The sequence below is a fragment of the Seriola aureovittata genome, chromosome 3 (assembly GCF_021018895.1).
Source record: "Seriola aureovittata isolate HTS-2021-v1 ecotype China chromosome 3, ASM2101889v1, whole genome shotgun sequence".
Classification (NCBI taxonomy): Eukaryota; Metazoa; Chordata; class Actinopteri; order Carangiformes; family Carangidae; genus Seriola; species Seriola aureovittata.
The window spans coordinates 8,596,342-8,616,350 of record NC_079366.1 but is presented as its reverse complement, the minus strand read 5'-3'; the positions used below and the strand labels follow the sequence as shown (position 1 = coordinate 8,616,350).

The window sequence follows — 20,009 nt, the reverse complement described above, 5'->3', positions numbered from 1 at the left end:
TCAAGCAGCATTTTAATGTTGTAGTTGACCAAAGGGCACTGATTCCACTTATTTTATTTGCTATCGGGTATACAGTATAACAATGCATCAGATTGTATATACTCAGAATAAGTGTTTAAATTTTTGAATCAGTAAAGTAACAGTAACTAGGGCTATCAGTGTAAATGTAGCGGAGTACAAGCAGCACAATATTAAAATATTGAAGTTAAGTACCTCAGAATTGAACTCTAGTACTTCAGTGAATGTACGTAGTTATTTTCTTCATCACTGTCAGAATTGGAAAAAAATCCTCAAACTTGTACAAAATGAAAACATTGAATCAGTAATTTTGTTTATAGTCATTGCTATCCTAAAAAGATGTTTTGAATTGAACATCATTCAAAGATAAGGCAGTGAGGACAGTATTGTCTTTGTGCTCCTTGTAGGAAAGATGCAGACAAAAAATATCAGACACATGTCATTAATTTACAGTAGAGTGATCTTTATATCTTAAAACGTGTCTGGGGAGGATCTTTAATACGACTGAATAACCACTGGCCAAAAACTCACCATCTGATCTGTGGTATTGCACAGTTTGCATAATCCCTACAGAGGGCAGTGTTGTCTAAACACACCATGTTTGCAAAATTACATTTGACTCCATGAATGGCAATGTAATGTTGCTTGTGTCACTGGTTTATTTTGGCATTAATATTTTGATTTACAATGCCATTTCCTACAATGTAATATACAGGGGACAGTAATGAATCTATTTTTTTGCCTATCTTTCTCTGTATCAGGTGTTCATCTATATTTCTCAGAGAATATTTACAGTTTTAACAACTTATGTTTATGATACAGAAATTACATTAGAAATGGCACAAGATCAGGCCTATTGAGTATATGTTATGGTATTTATTCGTCATACAAGGCTTATATACTGACATTGAAATATACTATTAAAATATATTTATAAAAATGTGACTAAAGAGGTAGACCTGCAATCTCTCATAGCCCAACTACAGTAGCTATCTTTGTTCTTTTGCGTAAACAGGAGGATTGAATGTGTCTCAATTCTGGAGGAATCATCCCATTTCAACTGATGCAAAATCATAACAAAACAAAACTCATCTTAGCCATCTTAAAGAAATCCATTCTGTTATTCTCGTCTGCTCTGTTCCCGTCCCCACGGTGAGATAAAGTCAGCCCTTTGTTCAGTAACCATCATCGTACTCGTTCTGGGCCTGCTGCCGGGCCAACATGGCCTGAATGAGAGCACTGGAGCCTGAGGGAGCTGGGTTTTGTGGGGGAGCAGGGGCCCACCGAATCCTGTCCTCTTCCTCTGCTCTCTGTCTGGCTTGCATGACTTGCATCATAACACTCGACACAGAGGATGCCGGGTCATCTCTATCATCAGCTCCATCTTCCTCTGATCTTTGTCTGGCTTTCATCGCTTGAATGACAGCACTTGATCCGTTGACAGGGTCTTCAGAAAAACCTGCTGTGCTGTAGTATTCATCTTGACCCTCTGCCCTCTGCCTGGCTTGCATGGCCTGTGTGAGGGCGCTGGAGGACGACAGGTGTTTATCAGGCATCTGGTGCAAATCTTCCTCCTGGTCTTCAGCTCTCTGACGGGCCAACATGGCCTGCATCATAGCGCTGGAAGTGGAGATGTCGGAGGGAACCAGCACTCCGCCAGCTCTCCGTCTTTCTTCTTCCTCCTCGAGTCGCTGGCGAGCAAGTAAAGCCTGAACCATGGCGTTTGAGTTGGACTGACTGCCTGAAGAGCGGTCATCCGAACGCCGTTTGGTGTGCTGGAGGACAGGAGAAAATGTTCAGTGAGGTTGCAAATCTGAGGGTGAAAGGCAATGAGTTAGCATGAAACAAATTTCACAACAAACCTTCTTTGGATTCCTGGGTTTGGGTTTTTTATTAGGATGAGATTTCTGGAAGTTCTGGAGCTTGTCCAGCAAGAAGGACTTGTCTTTCCCCTCCTGGTGAGGGAAAAAGAAAAACAGAAAAACAGAAGACAGACTTTACTAAACAAGTACACCCAAGGTTATGCACTTGTTCCCAAAGGGGAACAAAACGAAGTCTATAAAATACATATTTAAAGGACATTTTTCAAACACTCACATTAACAATCTGTTGTCTCAGGAGACCAATAAGATCCTTGCGGCCTTGAGTGACTTGCCAGAAGATGTATATGATGACCCTGCGTAATAATAACATAACCAGATAACAAAAAGCAACAGACACTTTAATTTTAATATCACAGAAATCCGTTTGCATTATGACACCAAGATGCAAAAATGGACGTGAATACATACAAAAACACACGCTTTATGCACACAGTGTCCTGGTCTCTATTTGTCTATGATAGTCAAATTAATGCCAATAAATGAACCACAACACTGTGACTGTGTAGTGTGATGTTTTCATGTTGCTGCGCAGAGCACCATGGTCGCCCTGCGTGACTGATTCTCTGATGTGCCAACTGCTTAATGTCCTTACAAGCCTGTCTTTAAATTCAGTGATCTGAAAGGTTAAGTGCTTTGGACATGGCAGGTTATATGACAGGTCTATTACATGCACAACACACTTCATAGTCCATTGTGTTGACATAATTGCCTCATTAAATTAGATTCTTAGTATGACTGCTTAAATACAGAATAGATAAATGATCTTATCATATGAATAATTACTTGTGTATAAATAAATCATTTATTTGATGGATTTATTGGATGAATTTTGTTCAGACATTCATGGTCCCCAGAGGATGAATCCTAAAGAATTTGATTTGGTGATTCCTTGGTTTTACCACCAAACACCTGCAGAACTAATGCCATTCCCATCAGCCTCAACTGTGCTTTGTCTTTAGTGTTTGATTTTCCTCTTATGCCTTATCTGCAGACTCATAATACTTAATGTGAGTCACACAATTTAAAATACAGTACGTGTAGTGCACACAAAACACAGCCCTTGCACTATGCACTTACAGGATGATGAGTGTGATGAGAAAATAGAAGATTTCACTCCTGATGACGTGTTGGTAGATCCAGACAACCCACTGAGACCTGGGGATCTCCTCCAGGTCGTGTATCCAGACTCCAACCACACTGAAGGTGTTGTTGAGTCCCCGAAAAGGACCACACTGCTCTGAGGGAGTCAGGCTAGAGAGCGGGACAGAGTGGGCATGTGTCAAAGACTGGTATTACTGAGGTTTTCGTAGGATTTTTTTCAGAAGACAATGATCTTATAAAAATACATTTCTCTGACTCCAAGATTTTAACGTGAGATAATGGATTTTTAGTCAAAATGGGTCACGTCCTCATACCTCCAGGAAGTGTATGCAACCATGGACAAGGCTCCCACGAAGAAAGGGAAGAAGAGGAGAGCGATGAAGGTTGTGTGCATCTGAGCTGCCCTGCCTGTTCGCCGCGGAGGCTGGCAGTTCTGGGTCAGGCTGACCTGGGGAAGCGCGAAAACAAGAAACTATGAGCTCATTCCAACCAAGACAACATTTCTCTTTCACTACATAATAGAACCACGCGAGGATCTCATCAGAGCTTTTGAACAGCATTGCTTGAAAGGTCATTCGGCATGTTCATGAAACATTCAGCAACACCAGATCTGGCCTGGGTCAAATTACCAGTCGTATTGAAGTCATTTACTTTTCTCGGACTGATTGATCTTGATCTTGCTTGCAACTAAAAGGTTTACCTGCCTGTCTTTTCCACAACACAAAATAAAGCACAAAGTCAATATGACAAAAGGATTGAAATTAATTATTGACCCAGGTGCACAAATAAAGTAACATGAGCTGTTAAAAAGAACAGAGCTGCTCAGGCGGCGGTGGCATTGTTTCTGTTGATGGCAGTGTGTCATCATGGCAGTTCAGTTTACAAGGATCCCAAACCTTGTGGACCTGCAATTACCTTCTTTAGGTAAAACAAGATGAAAAACTTGACAATCTGGATGGCAGGCAGCAGAGGAGAGAAGTAGATTCCAATCCTGTGGAGAGAAAAGAGAGGGCACAACAACTTTTAATGGGAAATTGGCACTAAGACCAGGTAAGAAAACATGAGTATCAATCACAATACCATTGTGCCACTAGATAATGTGTCCAATTACTTGAATAACAAGGATTAAATGTATTGCTCTTACCAGGCTAAAGTCTGTGCATAGATGAGTTCGAGGACATTTCTGGCTATGTCGAACTCTGGAACCCCTAGACGTGGTAGTAATCTGGTTCCAATTACGCTGTAACAGAGAAATAATGATGTATAATTCATATCTGAGGTTAACATTGCACGATTCTTTATTTGGTAATGATGAAAAAAAAAAAAAATGATTTGTGTGACTTACTTGCTGAGAAACTCTCCAAAGAAGGATCCCAACATCAGAAAAAGGAAGTCAACAATGACCAGACGGTACAAAGCCTGTCCTACCTTGGACTCCCAACACTGCAGGGAACACATTAGATGTGTGATACAGTGAAACTTTGATAACATTGATTTAAAAAGACAGTGAAGTGTTATTTCATGTCGAACGTACCGAAAACTTCTTAGCCACCACGTTCATCCAGTAAAAACACAAGACACCCAGAATGGACATCCTGAGTAAGACATTTCTGTAAGTGGGAGAAGAGAAAGACAGATTTCAGGTTTTATATACGGTCCAATGAATAGTTTAACATTTTGGGAAGCACGCTCATTTGTTTCCTTGGCGAGAGATGGATGAGAAGATCGATACCACTTTCATGTGTGTGCACTAAATATGAGGCTGGAGCCAGAAGCCAGTTATCTTAGCAAGCATAAACAGTGAGAACAGGAGGAAACAGCACTCTGACTCTCCCTGAAGGGTAACATATTCCACCTTCTGTACCAGAACCCCTTCATCTCACTGATTAACACATCACATCTAGTTTCTTTAATCTGTACAAAAATGTGTTAAAAAAAAAAAGGAAAAAAAAAAAGAAAGTGTAAAAATGACTATTTCTGGTTTTACAGAGCCCAAGAAAAATAGTCCAAGAAATAGTCTGGTACATAACCACCTGTAACATGGCAACATATGTTTGTTTTTTTTACACTGTTTGTACATATTAAATTAATAAGATATGTTAATTAGTGAGCATGCTCTCTTCTTGATAGAAACTACAGTGTCTGATATCTAACCTGACTACTAGAGCATAGATCTGTGTCCGCTGGCTGGAGTAGTGCTCAAACTTGTAGAAGAGGGAATAGAAGAGCGGGACAACCAGGTTCATCAGCGACACCACAAAGGGAACCAGGAGAGTCTCTGCCTCCTGAAGCAGAGACCAGTTGGCACCATCAGTTGCAAGCTGTAAAGATAACAGATGGAGGTCAGATCAAGATAGCGCTCGATGGCGAACGCTGTGTGTAATGACATGAATCAATCTGTGCTGCCGGTAAATGACTTCACACATGACTGTCAGTAAGTCGTAAGGTTATGATGCTGATATGGACTTTAAAGGCCAAATACTATTCTATGCCATAAAGTATTTAGATTTTTTAGAGAGAAAAAAATCTTTTATTCCAATTTAACAATAAGACTAATTATTCAATCTCGACTAGTGTACCTGCTGTTCATATTGGCAGAGATAGTAGATGCTGGCTCCACAGCCAACAGCTAAGCCAGTGGAGAGAAGCCAGGAACCCAAATGAACCCCGAAGTGCTTCAGTTTTTCAGAGAGGGTTAGCAGCTCCATCTGGGCCTTTTCTGACAAAGACTCCTGGGAAGATGGCAAGACGACAAACATGGTGATGAAAAATAATGAGACGCGTGATGTGTCTGCAAAAAAAGGAATTCATCTCACAAAGTTAGCTGTCTGAGACAGACCTGAAGGCTCATTTTGAAGATTATCATTTGCAGCTACAGTCAATTTCTAAAATGTGTATATTGTGTATTTTATGACATGTCTGAACCGAAGACCTCCTATGTGTTTCTTGACTTGCTGCTTAATTGACAGCAATAGATTGGAAATACAATATAGTCACCTTGAGTTGGACACGGAGGTTGCTCTTGCGCTGTCTCACTGCTCTCTCATTGGTTATACTAAAATCCCAGCTGCACAGAAGCTGCCATGCACCGTTCGAAGTTGATTCTGCTAGTACATAATTTGTTTTAAATGACCTTGCCATGCTGCATGAGAAGAAATAGTAATAGTAAAAGTATTAGTAATTAAAGTACTATAAACCGAAGAAGAAAAAGAGTGTGGAAAATTCAGATTTTCTTAATCGGAGCTAGTCCAGAAGGTATACTGAGGACTGAACTGACCTGAAAATAAGTGCAAGTCCACACAGCACCATATAAACTGCAATGGTGAAGAAATAAGCCAGCTGCATGTTATACTCCACTAGACCCATAAGCGTTTCATTGCTGTAGCCACCATAGTACATGACAGTATGGTTGAAGTATCCCTGGAGAAACCAAAACAAATTTAATACACAGTGGACAGTCAGGCCGCCATCATCCGCTCACTACAGAGGGAGGAGCTCAAGATGAATGAAATATTAAATAAGTGAAGCAACCTATTATGTATCGACCTTCTCATTCACTCTCCTTTAAGCACTGTTTTGGTCTCCACCAACTCCTGTGTGAAATATTAGCCTCTTTAGCTGCTAAATGCTCCAAGAGACAAAGTGTGCGACTGACTTATTATTATTAGCCGGTCGTTAACTTTGTCTGCTGTCTTGTGCTGGCAGTAGGGTTGCCACTTTTATGTGAAAAAATAAATAAATAAAATAAATGGAGCCATTAGAAATGAGGTATCATTTGAACAGCTGTGGCTTTACAAGTATGTTGTTGGTTTGATAAGAGCCTCCACTTACAGCTCCAGTCAGTATCTCCAGTCCTCTGAAGCTGACATTCGGAGGAATGTTGGGTAAGGGGTCGTAAACAAGCAGCGGGATGGTGATAAAGCCAAAGTTGACCAGGAAGGAGAAAATGTTGAACATGAGGAGCCACTTGAGGAACATGAAGTAGGAGAGGACACTGGTGCCAAACTTGCCACCGATCTCTTTCATGATGCCTTGCCACAGTTCCAGAGTCTGCCGGGCCGACCTTATACTGTAGCCGCACCTGCGGAAAAACTGAGACAACAGCCTATGACGTGTACGACAAAGAAGCTCGGATTATGATTCAAGTGGCTAAATGAGTTGTCGAAGTATGACGTTGTAGCGTATTGTTTGAAGTAACACTCACCAGTGACACATTCTCAGAGCAATCTGCAAAACATGTGAACTGGCGAGATTGCTTGGAGGACCTGAATGCCAGTACTTGGCTCCTGTGAAAATGAATTAGAAGCTAATTTGGTATGAAAAGTACAAGATCTGCCACACTGACACAAGGCTATAGTCTGCAGAAAACCCTTGACCTTTTAACTTCTTGTTGGCTGTCCCTTGAAACTAGAGATTAGTGTGTTTACGTGCATTTGTTTTCTCTAATATATGTAAATCTTCCTCCAGTGCATGCAGAGCCCTTATTTTATAGTTCTTTGTAAGGGCTAATGTTTAACTTTGTCCCTACAGTGACACTGACAAGGAAGTTTATCACCTTTGACTGCTTGTGACTCACCTGATGTGCTTCTTTTCCTCAAAGCTCATTGGAAGGTCCCGAATAGCCCGGATTCGGTCTTGCGTTGACAGGGCAACGAATTCCTTGACCAGGTCCTGTTGCTCTGTCACACACAAAATGATATGACAAGACCTCCCTGTTGACCTTACGTGCTACAGCTACCATCCAGAATCCACATGAAATAACCCGACGCCCGTCACAGGCTCTTACCATTCTCCATCTCGTTCCTGATGGCATCCTCTGTCAACACTAGATGGGCAAGATCAGTGTTAGGAAACATGCTCATCCTTCTCCTTGTCATTCCCCTCCATCGCATTGTCATGTGACCTGGATGTGATTAAACATAACACATCTCAACATTTACTCTTCCATTAAAGACGTGCTTTTTTTTGTTACTTCCTTCTCTTTATATTTTCCTAAGCAACTGCATATACCTTTGAAAATGTGTTTTACCTACAATGCAAAGATTGAAATTACAGCTGATAGCAGTGCAATACGCAGTTTGAGATAATGTGGGTGCTATTATACCACTGTCTTTAGATTTTCTTTACTTCTGATTAAAACTATGTAGCCGCTGGTGCCGCAATCCATCAGACTGTCAGCGACTACTGTGCCAACTGTGTCACTACTGTGAATGTTGCTACTCAGTTTGACAGCCTCCAAATTACATTGTAGTTAAGTTGTATTTTAAAAAGGTGAAGAGTCTACAGCCATACTATCATCTCTGTGCGGCTGTACAATGACAACACAAGGTAAGACTGTGGCTGATGGGAATGCTTTTAGTTTTACACACATTTGACCATAAATCAAACTGGACAAATTCAAATTTTGATATGACGATGGAGCAATGTGAAAAGTGAAGGCATCATCTGTTATTACAGTTCATGCTGAGCGATGAAACTAATTTTGTAACAATCCATCCAGTAGTTGTTTATACAATTACTGTAACTCAAAACCACAAATGGAAAAGAGAATAGTCAGGGGATCAAGTCATTAGGCTTCATTCTGTTTGGACCATGAATATAAATTCCATGGCAACCCATCCAATTGTTGTTGTTGAGATATATCAGTGTGGAACAAAGTGGTGGGTCGATCGGCAGGTTGACAGATTGACACTGCAGCCGTGCTGCTAGCATGTTTAAAAATGAAATTTAATCTGAAATCTTCAGAAATGGTCCGTAATTCTCTGAGGATTTAGTTTCAGCTGCAGTGCAAAGGACAGAATGCAGTTACGAATGTGTGAGAGTAATACATATCCACTCAGATTTCTTTTTCCTTTTTACAGATGCACACAACCATTAGATCATGTCCTCTCAGATCAAGATAACATTTCAATTCTCATTCCTCCATTTTATTTTCTTTGCCAACTTCCTTCTCTTCATGGTCATTTGTTGTGCAGCTGCCATTAATAATTACCCAGTTGGACTGTCTAAATTGATTGATAATCACTGTCAACAGACCAACATTAAAGTTACGTATTTTAAATGATTGTCTTGTAATGCATTTTACAACTTTGTGGTGTACTTAGCAACACCATAGCAACAGTGTGAGAGCTTACAGTAACTTTAAGAGACTATGACTGTCAGAAGAAGCTTTTATTTGTAGAGTAAGATTAATTTAACCATTACCTGACGCTGGAGGAGGAAATCGAACAGGTGGTGATTGGTCATATTGAGAGTCAGGGTTGATTTGAAATGTACTGTGATCTGAGCAAAAAAAAGTGAGGAGGGAATAGAGAACAAGTATCAACAGTGTCACTTAGCAACACATGAGGGCACATACCAAAACCATGGAGCCAACTGACAGTCTAGCATATATATATATATAGTATAGCATAGACTCCAGAATCTATACAAAGACTTAATGTCACAAATTCATCTTCCACTCACTGTTGCCATGCTTCCATGAAGGGCTACCAGGGCGCGTTGAGATGAGGCCCATGGGGATGCTTTCTCTCCCCCTCCAGCTCTCCTCCTGCCAGCCCCCCCGGGGTACTACATCATCACTGCTGGACTGACCCATGAAAGTGTTATGTGTCTCTGCCCTGTCGCCCCGCCAGGCCGGGTCTTCCCCGGCATAGGGGTTGGTGTGGTGGGTTTTGCTCGAAGACCTTGAGGCCAACACGGAACAAATGGTGTTTATAGCGAAAGCTAAAGGGATTATCACTGAGATACAGTATGTGTTTATGATATCTAAGATCACTGGGTTAACAATTCAAAAAAGGAAGTGAAATTTCAAGTCAGGATAATCTGTAATTAATCAAGTGTCATAGATATGTAGGTGATGTTTTTCTCCTGTGGGTAATTTTAGGGATATAATATCCTGCAAGGAATGGCAAACATCAGAGACTAATGGACTAATGCATTTCTCTCTAAGGTTTTTACTGAAGTGTAAAGTGTAAACTTTCCAAGTCTTTAGACCTTAAACTTCTTATAAGAATAAAATTGGTAGAACCAATCTTGCAGCCTGCGATAAAGCTAGGACAAATATCAAATCCTCACAGCGGTCTGTTCCTTAAAGACATCCTGTTCATTCTTTCACAGTACAGTATACGCTCTCTGGTTAATAATACAAACAACAAAGAACTCAGTCAAACACATTATTTGATAAATAATAAATAAGAATATGTTTTTCAGGATAAATTATACACTTTATGTTATGGTATTATATTACCACAAACCTTCTATCAATTTCCAGAGTCTCGCTGTCATGGTAAGCAGGGTTGAAATATCCGCCGCTGCTGTAACTTGTCATGAGATTTTTCAAAATGATCCTTTTGTTCTCCTTTGTAGACGATGACAATCCTTCAGCTCACTGTGTCGCAGACCCTCTTCAGTATGTTGATGTCTGTAAACGTCCGGTTGCAGTAATACACTTTCTCATTTGAATACACAAAAGCATAAAGGTATAAATAGTGTTTCCTATGATATCATGAGAAAGATGTTTGCCTTCATTACATATTGTATCAAGGCTTCAGATGCCAGCTCAGTCAACTTTAATATAACTTAAACAAGTAGCATCAGATGTTGAGGCCAAGTGGCTCTCTGTACTGAGTGACAGCTACATTGTCAAGGGGAAGCATGTGTAATTCAATCTCTTGATCCCATCCTCATCTGTTCATCATTAATTCATTCAGTTGGTTTGGTTTCTGCCCCATGTAGTAGCACACCTCTGTGGTTCTCACACACAGCCACTGAATAAAAATGCTTAGAAAACTACAGGCTGACAAAATAACAATGGAAGTTAGAATGAAAAACCTCACGAAGTGGGACTACAAGCGCACTAAGAGAGGATAAACTGTAGGCTATAAATTACGTAGATGAAAAATCTAGTTACATTATATTAAACCATTCTGTCCCATTTACCAAAACCTGCTTACCTGGTAATTGTGTCAAAATGGCGAGGAGAATATATGGAAGTAGTTCCTGAGTATATTTTGAAGAGTTGCAGAACAATGACTGAGTCCTTGCAGTCCAAGCCTGAGGAGTAACCTGTGAATCAAACACAGTGAGAGAGAGAGAGAGAGAGAGAGAGAGAGAGAAAACCGAAGGACTGTGTGACTACCAGGAAGTGTGTGCGAAACCCATAAAAAGGTAAAAGTCCACTGCTTCTGAACAGACCAGGCAATTCTCATGTGGACAGTTTGTATTGTGACGAAAATAATTGAACCCCTAAGGCAACAATGTAATTGCCTTCCTTATTAGGATTTAAGGTGCATGTCCAAGATTGAATGTGTTATCTACTGTGAGCTGACCTCTGTTGGTGCTTACTGACTGAACTTGTCTACAGATAGACAGGACAATGAATAATGAACAGATAAATAATTAATGTATCTTTAAGCCACCATGCGCTAAGAAAAGGGGAGGGTTGCTTGGTTTAATTGGTCACACTGCTCACTAACTAATGGGAAATTCCCTTGGTCAAAGTGTATATCAAGGTCAGAGGCAGAACCCTTATGCAAACAACATTCAATTACACACTGTAAAATGGAATTTTATTGTTTTACATGACTATTAAAGGCTGGAGATTATACTCTAATGTACTTATATTTAATATGTTGTTTCTCTGTATCTTGATTAATCTTGATTTGACCTAGTTTTGCTTCTTATTTCTTCTCTTCCTCTTCATTACCTTAAAGAAGCAGTTCACTGCTTCTGTGTGAGAAGTTTAGTTTATTTCTCATAATAAAACACAAACAAACAAATGTCCTCTGAGTTCCTTAAGAAAGTCTGAGAAAATAACCCGGATGATGTGATTACAGCTATCTGAGAGTGAGACTTCAAAATTTATAATAGAAAGCCTGTGTTACACACTTGTGTATGGCATTTGAAAGACACAGGGATTTACTAGGCCAGGAAAGTCAGATAAAATATTGTATTGGGTTACATAGAATTCAGCCTTTTTTGAACCAGAACTATAGGTAACCTATCTATCTATCTATCTATCTATCTATCTATCTATCTATCTATCTATCTATCTATCTATCTATCTATCTATCTATCTATCTATCTATTTATTTTAATCTGTATATTTCAAGTTTTCCAAGTTTCTGAAAGTGCAATACTGAATTGTTGGAATGGCTACTCTTTAATTAACAGTATCCAACTAGTTTTCGTCTTTTTTTCTTTTTAATAGTCCAGAGATTAGTGATAAAATGCATTAATAATAGTGATATCTAATAACATTAAGATAAGATCAAATAAAACAGGTTAAGGTTCAATAAACTACAGCCAGTGTGAGCTCAGAGCAGCACTTGGAGCTGCATCCACATTCAGGAAGTGGTTTCTGGGATAGGCAATGTTATCTTCCTGACAGCTTTACACTCCACTCCCAGCTGACGAAGTCTTCTAGATTAATTGCTAGCTAATCGTAACACTATAATAATTAGATAAAGTTATTCTATGAGAAATGGAAACGATGGAGGTCGACTCAGGTAAACAATGCAGTTAGTCCGATACTTTTGTCTACAGCTAGCCTTACTTCTTCAACATCAGCTAAGAGGCTAGTAATGCTAGCCTCCAACTTTAAGATCAAATCGCTGCTAACAACAGGCTAATAACTTTGACCTGCTACTTAAGGCTTTGATAAAAGGTCTTTGGAAGAGCACAAATATGAGAGTTCAGAGAGTTAGTTTTTTCCCTGTCTGAGTCTGTTTTCCGTGTTGAAACTTCGCTCTTGGCATTTTTATTCGCTGAGTCTGCTGTTTGGTTTGCCATTGTCGGATACTGGACACATATAATACAAGGGAGACAAGTTTCTTTAGTCTCCAACAGTGTTTGTTTCCCACACTGGAAACCTATTGTCATAAGCTTTCTTGCATGTTTTAATGTTACAGCTCTGATGTGATCAAGTTTGGCAAACTAGTAATTCCAAATCCAAAGCAGCTTTTTCCCTTTGTGGTTTCTAAGGATAAGTAACAGGAGAGTTCATATGGCTGCACGGTGTGTGTAACTGCGGACCCAGTGTCATTTTAAACACACTTTTTCTAACAATAATCCACTCCAGTGGTATGATCTGACTGGCAGTCACTTCATTACACTGAATAAGAGAGATATCTGCAAGTTAAAAACTGGTAGAGAATAAATTAAAGCATAATAAAAGTTTGTATTAACAACTGTTTTTATAAAATAATAATTATAAATAATTTAATCATTTCAAGGCATGTAGAATCATTTTAAAACAGGAATATTGAAAAGGCAAATCCTGATTTGGACTAAAATGAGTATAACTGCAATGACTGGCAGACCACTGACCAGTATTAAACATACATATATTATGATATGATATTGAATATTGGCTTTGAGTCAGGGCTGCAACTAACTGATGTTTTCATTAGCCATTAGTCTGCCCTTTATTTTCTTGGTTAATTCATTAATTATTTATAAAGAAAATGGTAAACAAAAAGTGAAAAAAATGTATGTTAGAATTTCTCACAGGCTAAGGAGATGTTTGCAGATTACTGGTGTTATTCGTCCAGCAGAGATTCAGTTTATGTGATTAACAAAGGCATTATATCCTCACATTTGAGAAGCTGGAACCAGCTAATTATTTTCTTTAAAAATGACTGAAACAATTAACCGATGAGCAAAATAGTTGCTGATTAATTATATTTGTTCAACTAATTGATTGATTGACTAGTTGTTGCAGCTGTAGTTTGAATTGCCCTTAACTTTGTAGCATCTGTGACAACATACTGTATAGTCATGTCCTCCAGGCTGGTAGTGAAAGATAAGTACACTTCACTGTGTCCATCTTAACCATATCACAACTGTAGGTGCTTGATAGATGGACTTAACAGGAGCCTTGAGTGCAACATGATCAAGCATATCGTTAACTTTGTAAGATCTAATCATGTTCATTCACCTCATCAGTGTTCTACACTGATCGCAGTGGAAGAGTCACCAGTAACCCGCTGCTGGACCAGCTCCCCAGCTACCAGTCGCTGCTGTACCGCAGGAAGTCGGCGGCTGGTGGCACCAAGAGAAGAAGCAGCACAAGAGCTCGGGTCAGCTCCTCTGGCAGTGGGAAATGGGGCGTGAACACAGTGAACAGACTAGAGGAGAAGCAGAAGGGTCAGACGGAGCAGAGACCCATCAGGGAACTAGCCAAGACCATGGCTGAGAAACGCAGAGACAAGTAGGAAAGATAATGAATTAAATGAAAGACAATGTCGAACAGATCAGTTCAAATTTCAAAGTTACTGGAATTATACGATATTATTCATTGCCTGCTTCATTCATAACTGATTTCTAAGATTGCGTATAGTCCACTAAGCAATGAATTTGGCTGTGTAACCTGTTAGGACGCAGCGTTTGGTGGAGGCTCGAGAGCTCAGCAGCTGGAGACAGTGGAGGCAAAGCACCCGCAGGAATCTGAGGAGGCTGAAGGACGATGCCCAAGAATGGCTGAGCTCCCTGCAGCTCTGGAGGGGAGACATCCACCTGATAGAGGGTGAGAGATGAATAATGAGACGGTCTGAGTGCCAGAAAACTGTGTCTGTAGCTTCAGAGACATTTACTGAGTTCTGTTCAGGATGGTCTAAATGAGTAAACACACTTTTAGTACCAGCTATGGTTCTGTTGTTGTTGTTGTTAAGTTCTCCCTTTTTGCCTCCCTTTCCTTCAGGGATGTTTGGCACAGGGATCCTGTCTTACTTCTCCTTCCTGCGCTTCCTGGTCATGCTCAACATGATCATCTTTCTGCTCATGTTCAGCTTCGTCATGTTGCCCATCATCATGGCCCCCTATTCTTCAGGGAATACCACCTACAACCAGAATGATGGTGAGAAAACACAGATTTTTTTTTTTTTTCAACTGGGATTATAAACTAAGCATTAAATGGTTTTAAGATTAAAATTTACTGTTTCCACACAGGCAGCATTTGCAGTGTGTATCCAAGCAGCGCTCGACGAGGCCTGGTGATCTTTCATGAACACATTACAGATCTGCTGTCTGGTGGAGTAGGTCCTTGCACTTTATATTAAATGGTCTGTGGAGAAAAAAGTAGTTTCCATGTGGTTTCCACTAATTCTATTTCATCTGCAGGGCTTTCTGGAACAGACCTATCTTTTCTACGGCTACTACAAGGTGGACAAAATCTACTTTCCAAGCATCACTTATAATTTGCCTCTGGCATACCTGTTGGCCACTGTGGCGTACCTGTTCCTCAGTCTCATCTGGATCGTTAAAAGGTACTGAAAAGACCAAATCATTACTAATGAAATTTATTTGAACGAACAGTTTGAGGGAGTGTGTTTTTCTCTCTTCAAGGTCGGCCACAGGATTCAAACGTAACCTGGTTCAGGATGAAGATCGCTTTCAGAGTTTCTGCAACAAGATCTTTGCTGGCTGGGACTTCTGCATCACCAACGAGAACGCTGCGAAGCTGAAGAGAAGCAGTCTGCTCTATGAGCTCAAGGTTGGTTGATCATTCTGTTGAACAAGATGTGTTTATACACCAACATTTGCCAGGAGCCATAAGGAGAGATGGGACAACAATGGCCTTTTTTCACATGCTGAGAGAAGCTCAGTTTAATCGAGATATTAAACCTGTTTTTACACCTGCTGAGCTTGAGTGATGTTAACAGACAGTTTATGGACAGTTTCTTACTATAATCTACATATTGGTTACCAGGCAATAAGATCTTTATGTATCTTCTTGGATATCTTAGTTTCAATCCTTTCAAAAAGCTCTCATCAGCCATGTAGACTGATGCAGTACTCTCTCTTCAGAAATGAGTGATATATGTATATTATTGTTGTTTATGTGTATATGTATTAAGTTTTTCAAATGTTCTAAATGTATAATCGATGCTTCCATTGAATGTTTACCTGCCTCATTTTAAAACTGCAAATCCCCAGACGGATTTGGAAGAAGAGAGGATCAAGCAGAAAATAAAGGATCGCACCCGCAAAGAGAAGTGCCGGATTTACGTCATCCGCCTCATCCTCAACCTTTTTGTCATTGCTGTGCTGGCTGGTTGCTTCTACAGCATTTATGTAGCCACCGTATTCTCCCAGGAAGCACAGATGAATAATACAAAGGTAATGACATGTTGCTTTCTGTTGCAAGTGTGTCATTTTCTGTGTTTTTTTCATAATTTTTCTACTTTTCCACACAACAAACTCCAGTCAGACTTGAAACTCTCACTTTATTATCACAATACAGTCGTTAATAAAGCCTTTCATACCCTTTTTGAAACTCCTTTGAAAGAATAACTTCAGATTCGCCTTGAATTTCCAAAAATGATGATGAATGATGATGAATGATGAATACATACAGACTGATACTGTTATTGCTGAAGTTCAAAAAATATTTGGCGGAATAAGAGGCTGGAGATTTCTTTCACATCCTCAGATCCTTCTGCCCTGACATCAATTGGCATCAGATGTATTTGCTCTCAATGTAATTTCTGCTGTTTTGCAGGTGAATTTCATTGTGGATTTGATCAATGAGTATCTTCCCTCAATTGTTATCACCCTGGCCAACTTCATCACCCCCCTCCTCTTCTCCGTTATCATCAATTATGAGGACTACTCTCCTGCCTTCGAGATCCGCTTCACTCTCATGCGGTACAGTGGACCTCTGTTTATCGAGAACTTACTAGCTTTTTATTGTTAACTTTAAATTAATTGCATTCAGAGACAAAGACTATGAGGGAAAAATAGTATATTTGCAATCACAAGCTGAAACACTTGAGCTTCGTAGCTGAGAATAAACTGGCTGAATGTTTTTCCCTCTTCTTTCTCTCTTTTTCTTTCTTCCTGTCTTCACAGGTGTGTCTTCATGCGGTTGACCAGTATTGGGGTTTTGCTCTTCTCTCTCTGGTCTCAGATCACTAAATGTAAAGAGGACCCCTGCGTCTGTGGCTATAACCACGTGCTTTACTCTGTAAGTCATTCTCTTTTATTCCAATACAGCGCACAATGGTTTGTTTCAGTCATCTGCAGATACCAGCGTCAAACTCACCGTTATCTCTGTGTCAACATGCGTACCACTAACTACCACTGCTTAATGATTTTGATTAAATGATATTAATAGTTCATTTTAGAATGTTAATCATTTATGCCTCTCTACATCACTCTGAGTGTAACAGCAGTGGTATGAGCCCTTCATTTATTCAGTCCTTTGTGACTCATTTGGGTTTTCAACACATCCAGGTATATCATTGCAATTACAGTATAAACTCCGTCTTTAAACTAGTTTTATACAGGCAAGTTTGTGTCCTTGCTGTGCCCACAGTGTTGGGAAACCCGTGTAGGCCAGGAGATGTACAAACTCACCGTCTTTGACTTCATCATCATTGTCGCAGTCACCATCTTCGTGGAGTTTCCCCGAAAGTAAGTCCTCACAGTAAAAAACGTCAACTTCATCATCTCAGTAGAAACTTCTGTTAGTCTCATGTAAAGAATGTGATCCTCACAAGGCATTTCAAGAGGTGTTGATGTGTTTGTAAAAAGTATTTAGTCTCTGTATGAGCGTTGACATAGATTTAAAATAGATTTTTCAGCCTTCCTCTAACATAACGCTGTGGTGTTTTATTCTGTGTCCTCTCACTTTCACATTCTTTGAGTCACAAATAACTGTGTCCTTGCATTGCCCTGTCCTACCCAGGCTGATAGTGAACTACTGTGAGTGTGGCCTGGCTAAGTGGTGGGGCCAGCAGGAGTTTGCTATTCCTCAGAATGTGCTAGAGATCGTCTACGGTCAGACCATCTGCTGGATCGGCACGTTCTACTGCCCGATGCTGCCTGCCATCTGCACCATCAAATACTTCTTTATATTCTACATCAAAAAGGTGATTTTTGCCTCCATATTTATTTTTTGCACGGTTCAGAATCAGGAATACAGCTTCTGATGTTCTATTACCTTTCTGCTCTTTATTCATAGGTATCATTGATAAATAACTGCCGACCAGCCACACGTCCGTTTCGAGCCTCTAGCTCCAACTTCTTCTTCCTTGGCGTGCTGCTGATTGGTCTGGCTCTGGCCTGCCTGCCTGTCATTGTTAGTGTAGCACAGTGAGTAATGACCATGTTATCTTTTAATTGTATTAAAAGAACCTCAAGTAGGAGTATTGACATCCGTGGTCAATATTTGACTGATGAATTTCACTTAGTTAGATGTAAATGGAGACGTGAAATTTCTCATATCTGTCGCCTGCATGTCAGTGACTAAATAGATGTAGGATCATTCATTGCTGCCGTTCTCTTGGCAAACACACTTATTTACCTGTCCCCTTTGCTCAGAATAAACTGTTCCCAGGCCTGTGGACCATTTGTTAATTACACCACCTCCTGGGAGGTGCTGCCAACTACGGTGGCCCAGCTACCTGATGGAGTACGGACCCTACTCTTCGCCCTCTCATCAGAGGCCTTCGCTGTCTCCTTCTTTGTTTTTACATGGTATATTTCTGTCAAATTTTTTCAACCTATAACAACTGTTTTTTTTTTTTCTGTGTGACTACATTTTTAAACGATATTTCCATTTTCTCTGCAGTTTGGCCATGTTTTATGTGATTGCCTTAGCTGGAGCTCACAAGAGAGTTATTAACCAACTAAGGGAGCAGCTGGCCATGGTAGGTTTACTCAACAATACATGTTTTCAGAAGATTTGGCGCTGTGACTGTGTCAACCTCCTTTCTTATTTTTATTCTTATTATCTCTTCTTTATTCTTTATATATTTTTATTCTTACACAAACTACTATCAATGTGTTATTTTGTTTTCCAGGAGGGCCGTGACAAACGTTTCCTGATCCAGAAGCTTTGCCAGGCTCAGAGGCTCTCAGCGATCAAATCTCCAGCGTCCAAATCCCAGCCCCGCAGCAGCAGAAGCAGCCCCTGCTACCATACCAGCTTCTCCAACAATTTCAATGAAGCAGTGTTCCTGGCACACCCGCCTCCAGACTCCTCCACACATGTGTGAGGCAAAGACCTAATATTACAGACAAGATGCAAGACTGGACAAATGTGCTGGGACTAAAAAAAAGAAAATCTTAACTGCTCTTTTTTTTTTATTGCAAAAACACTACAGCTTGGGAGTTTCTGTGGACCTGCTGACATAAATGCATCATGCTTTTTCAGTGTTCCTTTGTTGACAATCTAATCATAAAACTAAGCGGCAATGTTCAAGTATTTTTAAACCAAAGCGGTCGTTGCTGATCAGATGTTTTTTGTGCTATTTTTCTGTACTGTAAGTTCTGTCTGTCATTCGATCCTTCTGAGAAGGATTTGCATTACTATAACCACTGGAGTTTGAAAAAACCTTCTGAATTGTATGCACTTTAAAAGTATTAACACTTGTGTTTTCTTACTTGTAGAACTTTTGTGTTTAAAGTCAGTACTATGCATTCATTGTATGTCTCGTGTGTTTTAAAATCTGACATTTATATCATTATTATTTGCTCTGAGGTTACATGATAATTCAGAGGCACAGTATCATACTAACCCTAAACTCTAACCATGTTCTCTTTAACAGTGATGTTACTCAATTTATTTAACTTTAAAATAACTTTTGGGTGGTAGGTATGTTAGAACCATGAATACTGTTTAAGTCATATTTTGGGTAAATATGCTGTTTTTATGTAAGGTACGTTTTAAGTGGCTGCTCTAAATATTGAACTTTTTACATGAAAAATAAATATTAGAATTAAATAAATAAATTAGTTGAATCATTTTGTTGCTTTTGATTTTCTCTTTTCTTACTTACCCTCATAAAGTATCTATCTATCTATCTATCTATCTATCTATCTATCTATCTATCTATCTATCTATCTATCTATCTATCTATCTATCTATCTATCTATCTATCTATCTATCTATCTATCTATCTATCTATCTATCTATCTATCACTGTAGTCACTATTCGCAGGTTATAGTACCTCCGGCCCAGCAGAGGTCGCTGCCGCCGTCAGGGTCTTCGCTCGGTCAGT

General features: G+C 39.8%; 2 protein-coding genes across 2 annotated transcripts; one reads left to right on the top strand and one right to left on the bottom strand.

Moving 5' to 3' along the window:
• tmc5 (transmembrane channel like 5) lies at nucleotides 1-11,079 on the bottom strand. Its single transcript, XM_056372115.1, has 21 exons — nucleotides 10,958-11,079; nucleotides 10,259-10,425; nucleotides 9,468-9,688; nucleotides 9,207-9,284; nucleotides 7,789-7,905; nucleotides 7,579-7,681; nucleotides 7,207-7,288; nucleotides 6,834-7,094; nucleotides 6,280-6,422; nucleotides 6,000-6,144; nucleotides 5,582-5,734; nucleotides 5,157-5,323; nucleotides 4,537-4,612; nucleotides 4,348-4,445; nucleotides 4,147-4,242; nucleotides 3,918-3,993; nucleotides 3,317-3,450; nucleotides 2,979-3,152; nucleotides 2,116-2,194; nucleotides 1,881-1,973; nucleotides 1-1,793 (listed from the first exon to the last, which is right to left on the bottom strand). Exons 2-21 carry the CDS (start codon nucleotides 10,330-10,332, stop codon nucleotides 1,194-1,196), a joined length of 2,970 nt encoding a protein of 989 aa, XP_056228090.1. The 5' UTR covers nucleotides 10,333-10,425; nucleotides 10,958-11,079; the 3' UTR covers nucleotides 1-1,193.
• A 1,290-nt stretch (nucleotides 11,080-12,369) lies between these two features.
• LOC130166273 (transmembrane channel-like protein 7) lies at nucleotides 12,370-19,752 on the top strand. The gene is made up of 16 exons (XM_056371762.1): nucleotides 12,370-12,511; nucleotides 13,950-14,214; nucleotides 14,381-14,529; nucleotides 14,704-14,859; nucleotides 14,952-15,037; nucleotides 15,123-15,268; nucleotides 15,348-15,495; nucleotides 15,939-16,121; nucleotides 16,504-16,649; nucleotides 16,854-16,968; nucleotides 17,320-17,417; nucleotides 17,692-17,875; nucleotides 17,968-18,098; nucleotides 18,327-18,482; nucleotides 18,577-18,655; nucleotides 18,809-19,752. Exons 1-16 carry the CDS (start codon nucleotides 12,487-12,489, stop codon nucleotides 19,001-19,003), a joined length of 2,262 nt encoding a protein of 753 aa, XP_056227737.1. The 5' UTR covers nucleotides 12,370-12,486; the 3' UTR covers nucleotides 19,004-19,752.
• The last annotated feature ends 257 nt before the right edge of the window (nucleotides 19,753-20,009 follow it).